Source organism: Lepisosteus oculatus, chromosome 1 (assembly GCF_040954835.1).
Source record: "Lepisosteus oculatus isolate fLepOcu1 chromosome 1, fLepOcu1.hap2, whole genome shotgun sequence".
Lineage (NCBI taxonomy): Eukaryota > Metazoa > Chordata > Actinopteri > Semionotiformes > Lepisosteidae > Lepisosteus > Lepisosteus oculatus.
In genome coordinates this window covers 26,070,723-26,093,042 of record NC_090696.1, presented here as the reverse complement: position 1 = coordinate 26,093,042, position 22,320 = coordinate 26,070,723, and the positions used below count along the sequence as shown (strand labels likewise).

The 22,320-nt window shown below is 35.3% G+C and overlaps 1 protein-coding gene across 6 annotated transcripts in view; it reads left to right on the top strand.

Annotated features, from left to right (window-relative positions):
• dclk2a (doublecortin-like kinase 2a) overlaps positions 1–22,320 on the top strand; it is an 83,487-nt gene that overhangs the window by 1,768 nt on the left and 59,399 nt on the right. For all 6 annotated transcript variants that reach the window (XR_001478215.2, XM_015344692.2, XM_015344689.2 and 3 more), the window contains exon 2: positions 16,299–16,633. Coding sequence is in view for 5 of the 6 variants with exons in the window: in XM_015344692.2 (XP_015200178.2) it covers positions 16,299–16,633 (335 nt within the window). In the remaining variant the exon portion in view is untranslated. The remainder of the gene's footprint in view (positions 1–16,298; positions 16,634–22,320) is intronic.

The window sequence follows — 22,320 nt, the reverse complement described above, 5'->3', positions numbered from 1 at the left end:
TTGGAATTGCAATTTTGATCTTGATATTTTAGCTTGGGTATTTGTTGATGACTGTACAGCTTTACATTTAAGCTATTTTTCTTTTTCATTCACACCTGACTAGCAACATAGGCCTTCCCATTAAAGTTAATTTTCAAGATCAGCACGTGATTAGGAGAGGCTATTTTTGAGTTTTTTTGATTTTGTGGAACAGAAAGTTGTTTTTCTGCTTGTGACCCTCAGGTGTTGATATTCTGTTGATATTGAACAAATTCGCTAGTTTTGACATACAGTAGCAATGCAAGTGGAATGGATCTGAAATGTAATATTTCCCTTCCACCTACATTTTATCTGGGGTTTATTCACTATACTAATAAGGCTTTCCTGTAGTATAGAGTATTTATTTTCTATAAATTACTTTAGGTAATGAAATTTACTGCTCCTAAATTTACTGATCCTAAATCCTACAGTGTACATAAGGTTGCTTACGAGCAGGTCATAGTAACAGGATGAAAAGCATAGGTATTATGTTCCTAATATCTTTAGTTCAATCACCTGTACCATAACCATTTCAGTTTTAATTTACAAACATAGTCTCTCTTTTTTATCTTTGCATTATGTTTGTCGAGTGTGGCTTTGGAATTTTGTGTTATGACCCCAAGTGTCTATGGGTAAAGGGGTGTAAAATTTAGTATGATTTGGATGCAGGTGGGTTTCTGGTGAGGGTCTTGGGAAGCGTGACAAGTTTTGGTGTAAAAGTGATTTCTTTTAAAGTGAATAAGTGACTGGTACGTAAATAGGACACAATAACACACAGGGAGAGGGAACTAGATTAGTGCCAAAAAAAGAAAACAACAAACAAAATGGAGCTGGCTATTGAAGTGAGGGAAAGCTGAACTAACTACAAAAACAAAACCCGAAACACTCGGTCTTCGGCATCTTCTAACGCCTTAGCTACCTTCACTAACCACCCAAAAACCATACAAGACAAAAGGCACTCACCTGTCTTAAACTAGTGTATTAATACAAAGATCCACTACAGTAAGTGTACAGAATGTACCCGACAACCTGAACTAACTCTAAACACAAAAGTTCACACAAATACACAAGTGAACTACAAATACAAATAAGGGAGAAAGAGAGTAGACTCAAGGAATAGGGTACAAAAGAACACAGAGATTGATATAACATGTTTGGGCAAGGTAATGGCAAAATACAGGATAACACAAACAAATGAAAGTACAAGGAGATGAAAACAAACCAACGAAGCTAAAGCTATATGAAAACACACACACGAAGCGAAACTAAACGAACAAAAATGAGAAAAACGAAGCCGTAGCAAAGCGAAACAAAGCTGAGCCAAGCAGAACCAAAGTCAAGCAAAAGAGCCCTTCATTCTGATAATCTCCAAGTTATATACTGAATAAGATGAGTTCTGATTGGTCGAGAGTTAATTGAAGATGACGTAATATGGAAACAATGGTGTAATGATGGACCAATGGGGGAGGGAGAACAATCAAAGTCAGGAAGTGTGGAACATAGCAACAAAAACACACATGGACCACACACTGGGACGTAACAATTTGCGACAAAAGAGTTTGCTCATGTAATTACAGCAGAATTTGACTTGACAGAGCTAATTCTTAAATGTACAGCATGCATCAAAAGCACAGGAGGTTTCAAACGATAATAAAAACAGACATAATACCCAGTCACTTTCCACTCTGAGACGGTATACAGTAAGATGGGTGCTGATGATGCATCATACTGTATGTTGTTTTAAAACATTCTAAAAACGTCTATGAGCCACTATTAATTCAGTTGTCTAAGAAATGTAGTAGTTTTTCAACTCCTATTTCAAACATTTAATGGGACTAGACTTACCATTTTCTATGGCGCGTAAGGTGAAGACAAAATTAAATACACAATTGTTCTGATAAAAGAAGAATGGCCACACATTCAAAACAAATGAATAGGCACAACAAACAAAAACTAATTGGAGTCTTAAAGACTCATAAAGACTTTTCTGTGTTATCTCTTTGAATATGTAATATTTTGACTTTTTTTGTAGAAGAAATTTGGCGTCAACAGTTGTGACCCAATCTGGAATCATACTTTTCAATAGAAAAGGGGTGAGCAAGCAATGCCTGATCGAGCTGAGATCTGTAAGAGTTTCTTTGTTCATATTTTTCATTCACTAACTTTGAATAACAAAGGGAAACATCAAACACTGTAATATGCTTTTTAATTATTTGACTATGTGGTTATGTATATTTTAAAATAAAAAGTAGCCTTGGTTAATTATTTTGTTAGACATGCATACATAATATGTAGTATGTACAGTATTCTGAAGTTGGGGCTATTGGCGATTTTGATTTTAGTGATTTAGTGATAGAGTTAGTAATCTGATCAGCATCATGTGTTACCAAAACACCTTCAAAAATAAAGAGCCTGCGATACCCAGGTTTTATCCTTGTGATTTTCAGTCAGAATCCATTCGATTGTTTTTACAATTACATTCAATTGTAGCCATTATTTTGAAGTTTTACATTTTCAAATATATACAGTACAACAGAAGTTGTCCATGTTTGTTGCTTGGGCGTGATAATTTGATATGAAGGTATTAAGATATTTAGTGAATTCTGATTTCTTTCATTTTTGGGTGGCAGTTGTATTGCTTTTCTCCATTCTCTTCAGCACATTTAAAGTCTGCTCCTCTTCCTTTTATGAAGATTTTATTTCTTGTCGTGTCCAAAAAGTAATTTATGTTAATTTAAATCAGTGCTTTGCACACTTGATCTCAAAGAGGTAGCTCTGATTGCTAATTGCTAATATTTTAGATGGCAATGAGAAGACTGTAAAAAGGTAAGCTCAGAATAATTCCTACAGAAATATTTCTCAAAAAGAAGAAATAATTAATTTAGAAGATTAGAGATATTGCCTCTTTATCTGCACTTCAAAATGATATACTGTACAACAAGATAGGAGAAGGATGGAAATAAGAATCGGAGGCAGCTGCCTACTTGTTAAATATTTGGAGGCTGGGAGCAAGTTAGTAATAGTGCATTACGTGGTTTCTCAGGTTGCCAACAGAGTGTTGAAAATGTTGAGTGGGTGTTGTGAAAATGAAGATACCTTAGTATATGCAACCTTAATGAAGACCCTTTATTTCACACTCATAGATACATGCTTATCTTCCTTTATAAAGTTGGATATGCGAAATGTCAGTCTGTCAGCTGACAGTAAAAAGCTGTCATGATACTTGTGTATTCTGTAGGTTTTATATGGTTGTTGATTTAAAATGAAATGGTTAAAAGGGAGATACAGTGAGTTTTATTATATAGTACTGTGTTTCTAATGGGCAGGTGCTTTCATTACTGAAATTGAGGTCTGCAAAACTGCTTGTGAAGGGATTAAAAGGGTGTTTTTTAAAGCTCTTGGGTCCAGAAAGAAATGAAAATCCTGGAATTATTGCAATTGTAAATGATTTAAGGTGCTCAGTTTTGTAGAGTTTAATTTTAAGTTCTACATCTGAACAGAGAAAGGGTGGAGTGTTGTTTAATATCTTAAGTTCTCTCTGCATCAGAAGACATGTTCTAAGGATAGCTAAGAGTGAATCTCATTTACACAGCAAGAAAAAACGCACAATGATATAAAGTATTTTAATCATGTAGTAGATAATGTAATGGTTTTCTAGAGTTGACGTAGCAATAAAGTCAGAGCATATCAGCCACCTTGAGTGCACTGTAATGAAGATGCTTTGTGAAACCTTTTAACAATAGCTTTCTGTCTGCAAAAGTTCTCCTTTGCTGTTCTAGAAACAGGAAATAGCAGGGGTATTTCTACAAAAAGGGGAAGTCTAGAACGAGGAAAGCAAGGAATGAACTGCTGTTAAACCACAAAAATTGTTTTGTTTATCCTGGGTATAACATTTGTTTGTAAAACGAAGCCATGATGAGAGCTCAGACACTTGCTCATCAGAAGGGGGAAGCTATGGCAATTTGCACGTATGAGTTGGGGTATGTATTGCTACTATTTTAGAAAGGCTTATAGAAATGGCTTCTAATTATGGCAGAGATAGAAGTTTGTTTTTTTTTAAAAAACTCACTGTAATACTGTACTTCATTTCAGTTAGTCTTCTGTTTTTTTTTTCAAACAGAGTTTTGTACGGTAGGCCTACAGTATGCTTTTACAAGTATACAAAAGAATAATGAAAATTAAATTAATGAGTCTAAATGAGAAGCTCAAAAAGTTTTAAAAAAGATAAAACCCTTTTGCTTATCCATCTATTCATCTTTAGAATTAACCTGGTATATTTATGATGGATTATGAGACCTCTGATCTGCAAAGACTCTCAGCTTTTGACCAAAATCAGGCCATACTGTAAATGCAGCTGTGGCGACTTGAAGTCCCATGTTTTAGCTTTAAGACTATAAGAGTGCCAAAATGTACCTGAAAGGTTTTTTAGATGAGACAATGTTTTTTGTCTTCTGTTTTTTTTTCATATGTGGATTTATATGTTCCTATAAACTATCTACCGTGGGATATATTTGCACAAGAAAGTGAATCGCGATAGAAGGGCAAGACTACAGCAGAAACACAGGTTCTGCTAATGGCGCTCTTGCAATTTCAGACCCTTATTAACATATATAGTAAAAGCATTCTTCAAAAGCTCATGCTTTAAAAATAGTCGCATTTGATGAATACGATTTTTGTTCTGAAATTCAGAGTAGCTAAGGGGTCATGATTATAATGTCTTCTATGAAAAGGATTTATCCTAAGGTACTGGTTTCTTTGTTGACATGTCAAACAATTATAAAAGATTAATGTCTGTTTGTTTTAGTTATCTGTTTATTTAGAAATGTAACTGTAAGATTCATCCATTACATCATCAGCTTCAGCTATTTCTCTTATTTTGGGGGAAACTGAATGCATATACTTTTTTAGGGACTTATTAAGAGAAACAGATTATCCAAATTTCAATCCAGTGCTTTTAATCACAAGTAACAAAGGACCCTAAATTATAAAATGTTCTTATTATATATGGTGTATGTCAAGCATAAGTTTGTCATTGGATAAGTTAACATCTTATCGCTTAAGAACCTGTTTTTGAAGAAGGACCAAAGACCAAGCAAGTTAATGTCAAGTTAAAGGTTTCTTATTGAAGACATCATTCAGTTATTTTCAAGTTTTGCATGAGAAGTTTTTCGAGGTTCATTCACAGTGTGAAGCATTGATATTTAGCAGGTTTATGCTGACAAGACAGGTTAATTGGCTTTGAGAAAACCTGTTACCCCGTGACCCTGAATTGGATGAAGCAATTAGAAAATGGGTGAATGGAGAACTACTTGAGGCAGTACTGTTGATCTTATGTTTGTGAATCTCCAAGATAAAGTTAATCCACACCTCTGATTGTCCCAAGATGCAGCATAACTGCTGTTGAACTGTTTGGGTTTCTTTGGTATTTTTGTTTTCAGAGTTTGTCATATTTCACTCATGGTGAAACCAGTTTTGAGCTAACTGTATTAATTAGCTGTTTATTAAATGTTGACCCGATAAATAAATATGAAACTCATCAAAGCATTATTTTTCTGAAAGTTGGAGCTGTTAATAGTGTTACACAATCGTTTAAAAAATGATTCACCCCTTAAAATTAGTTTCATTTTGTTGAGTTAGATATAATCTAAACACATTTTTAAGTGAATTTGTTTTGTAAAAAATGCTTACACTTTTGTGGGTGAAAGTTAAATGTCAGCAAACACAGCAGAGAAAAAATGAAAATTAATGTATTGATTGAGCTAGTACATGGAGGAATCATCTTTGGCAGCAGTAACAGTTGGAAGTCTTTTTGGATAAGTTTCTACCAGCTTTGCACGTCAGCGTCAGGAAAGTGTAATCTTCGCCCATAAGTTGTGTCAAGTTGGTTGAGAAACATCGATGAACAGCACTTTTCAAGTCTTGTCATACATTTTCATTCAAACCTAATTCAAGTCTTTGACTGGGTCACTCAAGGATTATTCACTATCTCCTTGTTGAGCTACTCCAGTGTAGCATTTGCTGTATCACTTAAATAATTTATTGCAAACTCTCTGTGGGCTTTCAGATGGGTTCGGGACCCAACTTTGCAATGTGCCCCTGATTATTGTTGACTCACGGACATTTTCCATGACTTGCAATAAAAAGTTCCAAGCATTAATGGCATTTGGAAAGAGTGGAAAAGAAGACTGCATTGATTAAGTGTTGGTAGTAAGAGATGATTGACTGGTCTGGAGAAAAACTTGCAGTTGAAGGGCATTAGAACTATATCAATGTAGTATGAAGGATATTTTCTGTCAATGGATAAAGACCATATTTCGAAGTCAGTCTCTTCACTGCATAAATAGTGAAGTCTCGGTAACCAGGACAAAGCAAGTGCATTTTTAGTATGCTATTTACAGGCTAGTAGTTCCTGATAAAAGATTAATTATCAAATAGCTGGCATTCTAGATAATACATGTGATTTAAAACTGGTAAATGGATAACACACATAGTAGACAGTTTAGATTTATCTGATTAAGCTAAGATGAATGCTCAGATTTGGGAGGTGTACCTGTAATTAGTGGCACATAAATCTGTATTGGAATCTGTATTCTTCCACATTTGTATCAATGATCTCAAGATTTGAGTATGTTTAGTAAACTAGTTAAGTTTGTAGGTGTTGCCAGAAAAGAGAATTGGCAAACATTAAAAGGATTTAGAGAGAATCTAAATCTGGCCATACATATGACATTTGACACTTAATGCAGACAAATGTGTACTGTTGCATGCGGGTAGCAAAAACACAATGAGTATGTATACAAAAGATATTGACTTGAAGAATCTTTGTATAAAAGATTTACAATTGTTATTTATGTTGACACATTTTCATTTTCTAGATGAAAGTAATAAAAAGACAATGAAATAGTATCTGGTTAAAAAGCATAGAAACTAAATAGTAGGATGTAATATTAAATTGTACGACGTATAAATAACATTTACTTAGTGTACAATTGTGGTTACCATTTTACCAAAAAAACTACTGCTAATGTTACGAGATACTGGTATCATAGTCTAATGTTTCCAGTTCAAAGAGTCTGAAGACAATGGGCAGAATTCCGATGTTTGCCCAGCTGCAGAATAGGTAGAAACGTGTGATCAAAGGGGTCTTCTGGTCAAACACTCTTGTTAATCATAATAAAGGATAAATATTCAACACAGAGAAAGGCAAAATAAATGACAGAAGAGGTAAAGGGGTAGGAATCACAAAACAGAGAGATGGGAAGGAAACAGAAGGAAGACAGAAAGAGTGACAGAAGAAACAACACTGCCAGTATGTCTTTGGACTGTGGAAAGAAACCAGAGTACCCAGAGTAAACCCACTCAAATGCAGGAAAAACACACAAACTCCGTGCAGATAGCACCCCAGGTCCAGAATTGAACACAGGACCCAAGGGCTAAAGAGCAGTGCTGACCCTTTTATTTTAATTGTTTTATATCCTGTTCAGTATTTTCATTACCCCCTAATTTGCAATACTATTTTGGATACTATCCAGAGCAGTATAACCACATATTCTCCCAGGCTTAAATCATTTTTTTTAAAGGGATCAGATTCATGTATTAAAAATCCTCAAAGGTACTAACAACGCCAACCCAGGGAACATATTCAGAATCGACTGTAAACAGAGGTAGCAACTGAAAATGTCATGGAAATACCTCTAAAACACAAAGACTTCTGCGAGTTACACAGCCCTGTTGTTAAAGCCAATACTCTTTATCTTTCAACAAATGACCTTAGATCAATTATCTACTAGCAACCATACAAATCTAATCTTTCTACTGTTAGTTATCATGAAAGTAGGGTGTTAACCCTAGTGTCCTGGCTAAATTCCAGCTTTCACAGTCTGGACTTCCCTAAATTTCCATCTTAATTAATTTTTCACTTCTTCATTTGATAGTAGTGGAGGTACTGGTGTATATCATCTAGGTAGGTACATCACTTCATTTATGGATGTAGTGTTTTGCATTTCTTGCAGTTGCAATATTCAACTGCAAGAAGTAATCATTATATTTTATTATCTTGTTCCTAAGAGTTGTGGAAAATTGGGAGGAACAGTAATGACAGTACCTGTACCAAAATATCTGCTTCACAGATGAAGTAGTGTTCTTTGGAGCATCTGCAGTTGCTTTCTTTCTTTCTCCACACTTGAACCTTTCCATCACTTTAAGTAGATAGTAGAGATTTGTCTTGGTCTTATCTGTCCGAAACAATTAGTTCCAAAATTATACTGGCTCTAATCATGTAATCTAAAGATAATTTAATAACTTGATTAAACATTCATTAACCTACTGTAGTAGATTGAGTTCAGCACCTTGGAGAGCTCTACTCACACCATAATTTCCATATGCCTGATTGGGTGTCACCAGGATTGATAGCATTCAGGGTAGTCATGGGTTATAGGTTTTACTGCTGGTGAAATGGTTTTTGAGGATATTATTAAAAATGTTTTGTTTCTGAGCATATACGTTTGTGAAATGGGAGCCAGATTTATGAATTATTAAAGTGTTGCATCATTTTATTTCTAGTGCCACTAAAAATAAAAATCTGTATAAGTAGTTTATATGGATGAAAACCAGGCTTCTGTAAGTGATGTTGGTGGATCAGTAAGTGGTACACTTCCCTCTGGACCAGAATTTCCAAAAACAAAAACAATGGAGCATTCATGTTAGACTAAATATTGTTTGTATGCTTAGGCCAGTTATTGCTTTGAATATGACCGATATTTTTTATATTTAATAGTTGTATACTCAGGATACTACTGTGAATTCCCTTGGAATTTCTATTCCAAAAGTAATATTTTACAGTAGATTCTTCTGTGCCTCAGATTAAAACAATGTATTGTTTTAGGTTTTTAAAACTGCCCACCTACAAAATGGAAATTTATTATGAAACATACTAAAGAGGCTGTGGTACTGCTGGTAACTGATTGTCTTGCCAATTGAAGTGATTTAACTGTATGTAAGTCTTAGTATACCCCTTGGATACTAATTGATTAAGAAAGACCATAACAAAGATTTTTAGCTCAATCGGATTAAATATGATACAGTACATCACTCATAGGAATTGCTGCCTATACTCAGGGGTTCGTTAAAGACCACTCATTACTACAACTCTACCTTACCATTTTCTGTTCCACAGTAAAGCATGGTGACACAAGGTCAGAGAAGTTTAACATGCAGTATTCAGAATGATGTAGGTCAGGTGGGTAGCTGCATCAGCATGCGTAGTCTGCAAAGGAACAATAATAGGTTTATTCCATGCTGAAAAGAGAAGAGAGAAAACACAACGTTTCGTCCGTTTTCTCTCACACACCTGAAGAAGGCTTCACAGCTGAAACGTTGTGTTTTCTCTCTTCTCTTTTCAGCATGGAATAAACCTATTACTTGTTCCTTTGTATTCAGAATGATGCCCACGGCATAATCTTTCTAATCTGTATGGTGAACAATGTACAGTATGAAGAGATTAGAGAAAGGAATTCCTTTTACAACCATGTTATTGAAGCACTTAACACCAAGAAGAGACTTGCTATGTCATAGTAATGTCTGGTTGTTTTTGCATACAGTTATGTATCACTGTATGTATGTATCACTGTACATACTGTACATATTATATTAGTGTGTTTTTCAATTCCTTTTTACTATGTGAGCCCCTGAGGCCAAAAAAACAAGGATGTCGTTTTTACATTTTGCTGTCTGTACCTCAGATTCTGTCTTGTAGAGTATATAGTATTAGTGCCGCATGGAGCTGTGGATTCAACATTGATTTGTGTAGGTGTTTAATACAGCAAGTGACATTTTCAGCATGTAAGCATGAAGATATTTCTCAGCCAAGGATCAGACCATTTCAATTTTGTTTTGTTTTTGGAACTTTTTTCTCATTTCAAAAACTATTCTTTAAAAAATTAAATGAATAATTAATATTAAATGTTTAGATTCTATTATATGCATACTCTATAGTAAGTACAGTAATAATCCAAAAACTTTGGACTAGATTCTGACTTTTTAACTGCAATTTGCTATGTATCATTTCCATCATTTTATATATTTTTACATGACTGAAGTGGTGGAACAAATCGGTAACACAAAGCATTCCCATCTTCTTGTAATTTATACAGTAGATCCTAACTAATATAGCATAACCTTTTGACACGACAAGGCCTTGTTAGTTTTCTAATGGACAAGTCCAAAAAAAATAATGATCAAAGTATACAAGAAAATATAAGATCCAAAACGTTGGAAATCATATTTGATGCTTGTTGCAGATCAGGATTAATGACTGAGATGTACGTGTGAAATAGGGCCTGCATTAGAGAAAAAAACATCCACCCATGCCAATTGCTCCTAACAGTAAGACACCCAGTGAAACTGCACTTGAGAAATACTGAATGGTTGTTAAAGGAGCTTCTTGGAAATGTCTTGTTTAACGTATCAAATGCAAAATTGTTTGCATTCTGTGATAGAAACCAACACAAGATGTACTGTGGTTGTGGAAATATGTTTGTCAGTACCTTTTGTGATATGTCTATTTTTTCAATGGTTGCAAATGACAGTAGGCCATTTGACCCATCTATCTTGATTCTTTAGTAGTTAATTGATCTAAAGATCACATTTCCTGAATAGAATCAGGTTGTCAGCTTCACCTTCATGGCTGGGCAGCTTATTCCACACTGCCACAGCACTTTGCATAAAGAAATGCCTCCTGATCTCAGTTTTAAATGAACTTCAAAGTAGTTTTCAGTTGTATCCTCTAGTTTATATTTCACCATCATTTTTATATGGTTAATTTCATATAAGAAAGTGATTTTTGACCTGATGAATATTTTCCTTAGTTTTTCTTGCTTGTCTGAAGGATTAAACAATATAATAAGAGCTAATTAAAAAAAAAAAGATTAAATGTGTCAAATGTTTATTGCTCCAAATTTCTCTCTATAAAATCTGCATTGCTTTACCAGATTTCTCCATGGGAATCCATTTAACAAGGACTTCTGTCTCAGAATACACATTGTGGTGTTTTAACATAATTAAGATGTGCTAGTCTTCGTGCTGCAGTCTGTGGTGTTTTCTCATTTTCTAGCCCACCAGCAGTCGTCGGTAAGATCTGGGATTTGGCTTTTAGCAAAGGAATAGAAAATATCACCTCACTACGAATTCATGTTTGTGATGTTGACTCATGTTTCTTATAAGGCATAGCTGCTTCATATAATAATATCCATACATAAAATATGAAAACTTTTCACCCTTGATCTTTTACATTGTGTAGCATTACACTGTTCTTGAACCCAGTACAATGTTAGTCCTAATGTTATCTTTTAAGGATATTATTAGTTCTTTCAGTTATTTCAAAGCAGCAGCTTTATTTGACAATTTTATTATTTTGTCTTACAATTACAGTACATAATATGAAGGCATTAAGACTAATCAGTTGCCGGGATTGTATAGTAACAAGATTTCATTTTTTTATTAATGGAAGCTTAATTCTATAAAGACTACACTTCATGCATCAGTACTTAAGGTTCAGTAATGAACATACTGTAAAATGCAGGACCATGGAATTAAACACTGTGAAGCTGCCACAGAAAAAAAAACTGTTGCTCTGAAGGAGGTGAAAATTTTCAAAATTTAAAGGTAAACAAAATCTATTTACTAATCCGAGTTAGAAAAATTATATTAACGGTTATATTGCCTTTCAGACCCTTAAATTACCATGGCAACAACAATGTATGCCCATTTTTAAACATTCCCTTGTTTGTAAATCTCATTTATATAGTGCAAACTGTTTAGTATTCCTTCACCTGTCTGCACTAAAGATGTCTAAAGCACTGGATGTGTTCTATTTTAGTGGTTCAAGCACAACTGAGGTTTTTGTGTGGTTATCTATTGGCACCATTCATTAAATCCTTGTTCCTGTATCCAGAAACCTGTTTATAAGGAGCCAACAGCTTTAGCCCAGATTTCTTCTGGTTGTCTGGCTGAACTCTTTTCATTAAACTTACAATCATGTTCTTGGATTTACTAAGCCAAGACACCACACAAAGACAAATGACAGGACACAACAATCAGTTAACTCATAGTACGAGAGTCTTTCCACTCTTGCCAGTATGCCATTTAGATTTAGAGCTAACTGCTGTTCAAATGCCCCAATGGTAACATCACCCACTAACACCACCCACCCTTAACTTTGTTTCATGACTGGTTTTAGTTCCTGGCAATGTTAAATGCTGAAATGTATTCAAAAACTTTCTGTCCCACTGTGAGTGAGTGATCAGAAAGAATTAAAATAATGCAAACCATGCTCTTTGCTCCCACACATTTTACAACACTCTGCAGATGTAACCAGCTACCATCTGTTTCTTGGTTTAAGTTACACCACATCAGTGCTCTCTTACATCTGTGACAGCTGTAATGATCCAAGGGATCCTGCAAAACAGTTTGCTTCAATTAAACCTGTACTGTTTTGCAGTAACAATAAAAATGGCAATAGTGAGCCTGTCGCTCTTGCACCTTCAGATGGATATCTGAGTTCTACCACAGCATTGCAAGGTAACCATATCGTTGAATCAGTAATGTTTGTTTTCTGATTGCAGAGCATGATGAATGGGAATTAAATCCAAATAATTAGACTGTTGTAAGCCTACGGTATGTCATTATTGATCTAATGTGCACAGTAAAGCATGTGAAAAGGTGACCTGCAGATGTTTTTTGTTACTTGCAGACTGTCTGTTGATTGGCTTCGATTTTAAAGGTGAGGTGGAGCTTTACAGTGTAATTTGTGGCTGATCTACAGTCAAGGATTATCTCTTGACTGTTAGAGGAAGTGAATTCCTATGTTTATGTCAAGGAATTTAGTGTTTCATTTAAATACTTTTTCCTAATAAATGTGATATCTTCTTCTGTGCTTTTAAAAAAACAAAACTGTTTCTTTTCGGATGCATGGTTGGTCCCACCTTCATGTTGGAAGCATTTTTCATCGCTTTTGTTTTGTTTGAAAAATGAACAATGCCGTGCCTTAACCACTGTGGGTGTGTTTTACAAATAGAATGTCAATTTGTGCTTTGAAGGCAGTCTCAAAAAGCTGTTCATTCTTTTTAAATCTGCATTGTTCAGCAAAAAAAGTAGCTATGAAAAGAAGAAAATGAGACCTTAGAAAATGTTTAAACATGCGTCCGAGTCCAAATAATTCTTTTATAAAAAGATGCACATTTTCAGCCTTGGAAAAATGCATAACCATTTGAACAGTATTGTGTTTTCTGGGAAGTACCTCTTTAAAATCAAAAGCTCCCAAGAAATTTCTTTAGATTTCCTACAAAACAAAGTCTGTCTTTGTTATTCTTCCTGCATGGCTTGCTGTTATGTTTCAGGGAAGGAAGTGCATATACACAGCAATAATTGTGGAAAACAATAGCCAGACATCTCTCTTATCCCTCTGGAGTTTCTCTTATAACAAGACCTCTTATAGGTCTTTTACTTTTATTATATTTTTGAATATTTCTTTTCCCATGGGGAAAAATTATAGTAAATAGAATTTGTTAGAGAAAATTCAAATACTTTTTTGGGATTTTATCCAGTGGTTCAACACAAGTGTCTTCAGTGAAGGCAGTGTTTCAGTGATCTTTTGTTTGGGAGAAAAAAATTACCTAATAGGAATCTGTATGTGAGCCTTTTTATTCATGTAATCTTCATTTTGAAATGTAAATTGCCCGCTTTTCTAGATAAAGTTAAGGTGTGAGTTGAATTTAAGGATTAGCATAAATATCAATACCTAAATGTCAATTTAGATTCAAATAGAGTCTTGCTTTGTTAAAAGGATCAGTCTTGACCCAGAGATAACATAATCACCCAGATAATAAATCACTAAAACACAAAACATAGGCAATACAAGTACAACCTTGAAGCTTTGTGCATCCCCATTTTATACAGTATACACAGTGTACTGCTCACTTGTAGAAGTCTTAAGAGTTGTAAGAATTTTGCTAACACAATTTAATCAATTTAACAGTAAATTGCATGAGCTTTTTTATTCGCTATTGCTATTAGGACAGAGCAATGGGCAGTCTGTAAGTCAAGGTGCCTAGATACACCATGGCTAATAGTTTACTTGAGTGTTATAAAAAAAGGATTAAAAAGACATCTAAGATACAAGGATTAAGCATTAGTTGCATGCAACTACTCAACATTTGGATTCTTAACAATAAGTACTTACTTTTACTTATATGAATTAAATTATATCAGAACATGGTATCATTGTGTGGTAGGATAACATGGAAGGATAACAAGGTAATTATGAAGACTGATAATGTTTAATACTGAATTATACTGATCCAACAGTGGATTCGTAACTCCCACCAGCTGGTGTTTTTTGCAGCAATGCAATTCCACCTCTGCTTGCCTGATTCCTGCCCAGTCCAGGTGCTGAGTTGGAGAAGAAGTAGGAATGAGAGCATCCAACTGTAGCTTGGTGCTAACGGTCATTTCTCCGGGAACGACCTCCATGTTAGCGTTAACAATTTCTGCACGAAGTTCAGGTCCAGGTGAATCAGCTGATAATGAGAAACTCGGTTAGCTACCAGCATACAGTAGCTGCTACTTCTGAATATTAGTATAATCAGGCATGTTGACAAAAGTCCAATTGTACTGACGCAAGGCTGGCTAATTACTGGCAAGATTCTGCTGCAGGTGGGACCTCTGTTGGAATTCTTGTTTACGTAACGGGCTCTATTAACTTTGTGTCTCAGACAAAACTTTTAAGTTCTAAGGCTTAGACAACAATAGTGACAGTCAGCTGGCTAAGCTTCAGATAAGCAGAGAGAAGCCAAGAGAGCAGTTGTGTAGTGTCTTTTAACCTGGAAAAGTTGGCGACTAGCTGTGACTTCATCTTGTGGAGTGGGTTTCTATGCTCTGAATGTCCCTAATTGGTTGGTTATCTTTGAGATGATTGACCATGACTTGTAAATTTAAAATCATCATCCAGATGTACTTATCTCTGTCTGTAGACATCAAAACGCCCAAAGTTGGACATCCATCATAGGGAGCATTAGTCCTGGTTTGTGTCATCATCCTGGGTTGGGCTGCTTGTAAAGAAGACCCATCTCCCTTGCATTCTAGCATGCAGGGATCAATAGGCTATTCTGTAGCCAAGACTACAGAGAGAATAAAAAAACTACGAAATCACTAAAAATCTACAGCATAAATTCTGTACTTATTAATAAGCATTGCTGCTAGAAGTCCTTGTAGAAAAGTGGAAAATTTATTCATTGTGGTCCTAGTTACCATGTAACGAACTCTCAATGAAAATATTGGAAGGGTCTCTGTGACTTTGATTTATCAAATCAGCGGTTATCAATTTCAACTGCAAGAATGTAAAAAGGATACAATAAAGGTAATTTGTAGATCTCATCCAGCCATTTCATAAGGGAATCAGGGTTATCTGCATCTACAGCATAGTTGTTTATTTCACTGTTGATTCTGAGAAGTCTGTTTGGTTCACTTTGTGAGAGCCCTTGAGGGGTGTGAATACTATATTTTAATCAAGTTCACTCATAGTCTTCTCCTTGCCTTGTCTTGAACTTTGACCTCTTATAAAGATCAAGTGAAATACTTATATTCATACTGTAGGTTTTTATTGAGTACATAATGAGTCATGTCTACATACATATGGAATACATATAGAAGTGCATGAAGACTTTGTCAAAAATGTCTGCCAAGTCTTTTAATTGAGCATATTAGTCTGTACATTAAAGACACTGACCAGATAATATATAACATAACTTATAACTAAGACAGTAAAATGAAAATTACTGCACTGTTTCCATATTGTCAAATTCCTGTGCATAAGTTAGGTTCTTCTCAACTGCTTGACAAAGCTGGAGTAAACTGGAAAATAAATGCTTCACTAGCCTACAAGGTTATCTGCAAAGTAGTCACTTTTGTTTTGGGTCACTAGTCAGTAACATTTTTACAAATATACAGCTTGGAAAGACATGATATGTGGAAGGGTGATTGCCATTATAAAGGAGAGGAACAAAATTTATATTGTGTATCTGAGTTTGGAGACTGAAAAGATAATACATAATTAAACTCAGAACTAATACATTAAAATGAAAATGACTGCCATTTGTTCATATTGACCATCTCCTTGGTCTGACCTGAACATTTGTCTCCCTCAGGGGTTCATTAGCAGAGGACATTTGTCTTCAGGACTTGAACTTGGCCGTTCTATGACCTCCCTTATTCTTCCCTCCTTGTAGGTGAAAGCTATGTGTGTGCTTCCAACGAGCCCTACCGCAAGGTGGACTATATGAAGAACGTGAACCCCAACTGGTCAGTGAACATCAAGGCAGGAGTAGCGCGCTCCCTCTCCTCCCTGAGCTCACTGAAGAGCGAGACAAGGGAGAGCAAAGACTTTATCAAACCCAAACTGGTGACTGTGATCCGCAGCGGGGTGAAGCCCCGGAAAGCTGTGCGGATCCTCCTCAACAAGAAGACTGCCCACTCCTTCGACCAAGTCCTGACAGACATCACTGAAGCCATCAAGCTTGACTCAGGGGTGGTGAAGAGACTGTATACCCTGGATGGCAAACAGGTAAGGTTTTGCTAGTTGTTTTTCTGTGCCAGTGGAAATAAAAAATCTGGTGATTTCTACGTGTTGGTCAGTATAGTGTACTGTATATACTGTATGGTATACTGTAGCATTTTTCATCCCACGGGAAGCACCACTGGAGAACAGAAGCAGCCTGTGTGTTATGTGTCATTTGTGCCAACAGCCCCACTTCTAGCAGATCAGGAGGAGAAAGGACACATTTTATTTCATCGGTTTGAATTTAGAGTGAATGTTATGAAGAGTTGATTCCAAAAGCTTTGAGTAGAAATTAAAGAGGACACCAGATAGTTCTGAAAGTTAGGGGAGCCCTTACCGCCATTCTATACCATTTATTGGGTATTCTGATTGAGAGTGAAAAGTCTCAATAACTGCTTCACTAACAGCACTTGCAGCAATGATCTAATTTTATTTAGTGGTTTCTCATCCCATCCCAGAGTTGATCAAGTCCAACCTTGCCGAGGTATACGAGGCCTGAAATGATTAGCCTACAATATGGTGATACCGCTTAATAAATGTTGGGAAAACCATTTAATTCAATTCACTCTAAACCATATCAGTGCAAATTTGCAGTCAATGAAAAAGACAGTGATTAAATGCTTTATTCGGAAGAAACAAAAGAGATCTGCATTAATAAACCATATACTGTAATGAAATGTCCTTATTGTGAGTAGAATAAGCTAATGTTCCACTCCACAATGATTTTCCAATCATGAGTAAATCTTTTTCCAAATATATGTATGGAGCCAGAATAGATTTCTTTGGAAGACTAATTGAGAATTTTAGAGGTTTAAGGGAATAGTTCAATTTTAAATAAATATTGTCAAATTTAATGCGGTACTATGCTAGAAAGAGAAACAATAGCAGTGCATTTGTAAGCAGAATTTCAGTTCCTTTCATGTCGATTCAATAGCCAGTTACTGTACATTGCACAAAGTACAACTGACCCTTATTTCCTGTCAGGCTGCAAAGACCTTCTCAGACGGGCCAAAGGAATGACTCATGAAAATAATGAGCTGCAGCCTTTCAGTGTTTTCACCCCAGCAGAGCTTTATTCAGATTGCTGACTATGAGGATTGTAGCTTGTATAGGCATGATGTTCTGGTTGAAGGTAGGACATTTTGTCTGAGCTCTGCAGGTGCTGTAGCCCTAGATGGATGGGCTTTAGCAAATGGAACATTGGCATGAAAGCTCCATTTTTATTTAACATTAACTACACAGCAGGCTGAAGTCCTTGCCAATTTAAGAATAAAAATGTTTTTTTTCCATAATGCATATGCAAGTCAGAACAGTTCATCAAGAAAAAAAATCCATTACAGATAGAAGCTTGATAAAATAAATAGTGGATCAAGTCTATACAGAAAATACTTTCTGGACATTAAAATATACAGTATAAAGTGTGTGAACTCAGTCCTGCTGTGTGACCTTGCAAGACTTAAATTATTGTTCGCAGAGCAAAACATTTGCTTGAATCTGTATGTAGTGCAGTGATCCAGTTATTAGCTTAATCCACCTTTAATATGTTTATGTTTTTGTTTGCAGTACCCATTTTTTACTTTCAATATAGTTAAAATACAGACAAACCTAATCTTAGAAACTGAACTTCTCCATCAAATAGATGCTGCCCATGAGGCGGTATTGTAAAACTAGCTTTTTATCCTGTTTGAATTAAATTTTTCAGTTTATTGTCTAGATCCACAATCCACTGTCTTTAGTCTTTGGTTGGAACGAGGAAATCCATATTTATCCCCATTACAAAGGAAGTCTTTTCTCTGTCAGGTACGTGCAGGGAAACCCTTTATTCTGTATGTTCTTCAATGAGCAACTTGGTTATAGATCTTGAAAAAGAATGCTTTTGAATTAGAATACAAATTGTTGAATACAGAGAAGAGATCAGAGTCCAGCCCATCTTGTGAAACACCGTCATTCAGTGTTGTCAGGAGCTTCCCAGACAGATTTCAGTAGCACTGTGGGGTTGGGCTCATCACTTGGGATGGGCATTTACGATATGGATAATAGTGCAGGATCAATGTAAGTTGAATGCAATGGATGCATTTTTTAATTTCCGAGTCTAGGTGAGGCACTTAATTTGTTATTGAAAACACAGGTACAGAGTATAACACTTGTAGCAGAAATAGTTTTTTAAATATTCCATTTCAAGTTATTTCCCCAAGACTTTTAAGTGTCTTAAGGGGGTTTATATCTTTTCAGCCATAACATAACAAAACTGAAATATTCCAGTTAGTCATCTAGAAAAAAAAAGAAGGTTCCTGTTACTTCATTTTACAAATGATGCAAGCATTTAATAAGCAAACAAGTCATTTTATTTCATGTCTGCAAGGAAACAAAAAAGAAAAAAAATAATAGAAAAATGTATATCCAGTAGCAAAGTTTCACAGTATAATGTTCTGAAGAACAAGTAAAGGAACTGACATAAAATCATGATGTCGCCAAATATGTCATGATGTCACTGTAGCTGTGAATCAGTATGAAATGTTAAGGGTATCCCAGCTCTCTTAGTCTCTCTGGAATTCAACTGGTAAAACCTCAAATGGTCAAAATGCACTCTCTTTGCTATTCTATTGTATCTGTATTTCATTTTATGTCTATGAAATACTCTGGATTAATTTTTTGAGCAAAATTGAGCCGTGCATAGAAAACCTAAATCATTTTTGTAATTACAGACTCATACTTGAAGTTATGACCTCAGATTGTTTTTGCAAACTGTTACATTTCATTTAAACAGTACTCACAAAATAAATTTAGTCTGGGGGATGTTATATGTTTTATAAATAATTAGGGCACAAGAATACTTTTGGCAGCTTTGATGGTTATCCATGTGGAAATTAAAAACTGTAGTTTTATAAATGTAATCATTTCTAGGAACTATTTTCTGTCCTCAGGTCACTTTATTAATTTCCAGCCCAAAATAAATCAGTTCTTATAAAGAGAGTCATGAACAAATGGGAGCAAGAAGATTATTACAGTGATAAAATTAGAATGAACTTAATCTCATTTCAATGGTCTGTCTGTCGGTAGTCTGCAGTTAAATGAGTTTTCGATTCATATTGTTTTATTCCCTGATAGATTCTGGTTCATTAAACACTGGACATTAAGCAACATTAGAACATTAAAATGTAAGCAGTCGTCCCTGAGGACAGGTTACCAAAACTGTGACTCAGGGAGGATATTAAAACAGCGCAGCAGAGTGCAGCTTAGGTTTTGTGAAGCATATGGTAATCAATAAACGTACCAGTGCTGTTTTTATCCGCGGTTGTAAAAGTTCAGCTGAACTCTGCTGGTTTTTCCTTTGGAAAATAAGACTTAGAGATAATAAGACAAGTAGAAGCTTATGAATATAATGAAGCAGTTTCAAAAACTCAACCAGGCCATTCCCTGTCAAGACCTGAGATTTTGCTTATGTATTATGTAGTAACAGGTAGTAATCATGTATGAAAAAAGTTTAAAAATTAAATATCAGTGACAAATGCTGACTGTGCTTATAAATTTCAGTAACATGCAAATGTGTTTCAGTCAATCTTGAAATGTGTGGTTTGTGTTTGTGACTATCCAAAATCTCAGTAGCACTGCAAACGTGGTTGAAAAGATATGCAAGGAAATCCTCTCTAGAGATAATACAAAATGAGTACCTGTGCTTTTATATTGCTGTGTAGCCACACATATGTTGTCACACTTTTGATACCCAGGAGATGCAAGTAGTGCAAAAAGGGAGAACGAGTTCTAACATTTTCTACAAACACATCATGATCTAAAATATTTTAACAAATTAAATTAGCTAAGCATTGCATACTGAAGAAATGGGAGTTTATTTCATTTAGTTCATAGGAATCCCTTCAGAAGAAAACCAAAGAAAACTGTTAGATACTCACTGCCTTCAAATGAACGACTCCATTTATGACTTTATAATGAAATAATCCATTTCATCTAATAACTGAGCTCCAATTAGACCTATAAAGGTTCAAGTTGTACAGTTGCTATTGTAAACTGTACATATATTGACGTCATTATAAAAAGTCAGATTTTATTAAAGGTTTGTTGGCTTTTATGTGTTTATTAAGTTCTTATTAAGTTTCATGTGGAATGTCTGAATGCACGATTCACATTGAGTGCGAAGGAGGATGTCGTTCAGTGAAGTACTGTGGTTTCTACATGCATGATCTCAAAGCAGGTGCAAGTTTGGGACTGTAAAAACAATAAGCTACAGGCATGAAACCTCCCACAGAAATATTACTTGGGCATGTGCTGCAGCTGTCAAGGAGCTAAGATCAGATTTTCTGCATTATTCCCCTCTTGCCCTTTCTCCTGGCTGCTGCTCCCACACTCTAGTTTTTGGCTTTTGCTGTGGTTTCTGCAGCTGGTGATGGCTTCAATCCCCAACTCGTCCCTTCGTGTTTCTAAAGATTCTTGTCAGAAGTCAACCCCCCAAAACAGATGTTCTTCAGAGGTAGCCATTTTTATTTTTGTTTATCTGTTTTAATGGTATACACTGTTGACATTTATAAAATAATTTTTATAATAATTTCCACAGTTGTGGTTACAACTAAAATACAAAGCAAAACATTTTTAAAAAGATCACTTTAAAAAGAACTTGATCATTTGAAATGTTATCAAGCATTAAGAATCACTGAGTCTGTTAAAACTATGTGATTTAGGGCAAAAAGATGAATCCAAGTTGCAACATACAGTAACATTGGAGGCAAAGATTAAGGATGTCGCGGAGAAGGCATGGGGAGTATAAGCTAACATGAAGAAGACATAACATAGGAGCATTTTGAAGAATGACAGATACTGTATGTATGAAAGTCATACATGCTACTTATATGAATTGATTTTTTTAGTTTACATAGTGTATAGTATATCCCTTAAATAAAAAGGTTAATGTTTTCTTTTTTTATGTTTCCTCTAATGGTAAAAGTAAAGCACAAAGGGATTGTATTGGTTGTTCAGTAGTCCCCTGTATACAGTATGTTGTATATATACCAGACCAGTTAATATTATTCTGCGTGCCATGAATCTACAGTAATATAAAATTTACATCTTACTTGCCTAAAGAAGAAGATAAAGTGTATGTAAGCATGTGGTTATGACCTCATATGAGGTCATAACCACAGGTCATACAAAAGAGGCAGCTCTAAAATCTGTTTCACTTATCATAAAAGAGACTTGGTTTAATATTTAAATTATTGCTAAGCTGCTGCAAATGAGTGATTGGCTAACAGTATAAATGAATGGCACAAAATTGCAGCCTGCCATCTGCTATTCAACAATCAAATCACAGGTCTTAATGTCTGAGTCTTGGGAATTGGCATATTCCTGCTGGCCCTGGCCATTACCGGATAATTAGACTGGTAAGTCCTTGGGATTTAAAGTGCAGCTGTCAGGTGGCAGTGCAAATTCTGGGCTGCTGAAGATAATGCACTTTTCTTCTAGCTCCAGTTTGATTGTTATACTGAAAAGCTAAAGATCTGTGAAATTGAAAGAATCAGGTTAATTGAATGATTTCTTATAAAAAAATGTAACATTGGCAAAATTTGTGAGGGGATGTGAAATAAGTGCTGTATGTCCATTAGCAACAGTGAGTATACAGCAATGCATTTATGACATGTGCGCATTAACATGTATATAATATAATCTTACTTTTTATAAACTAT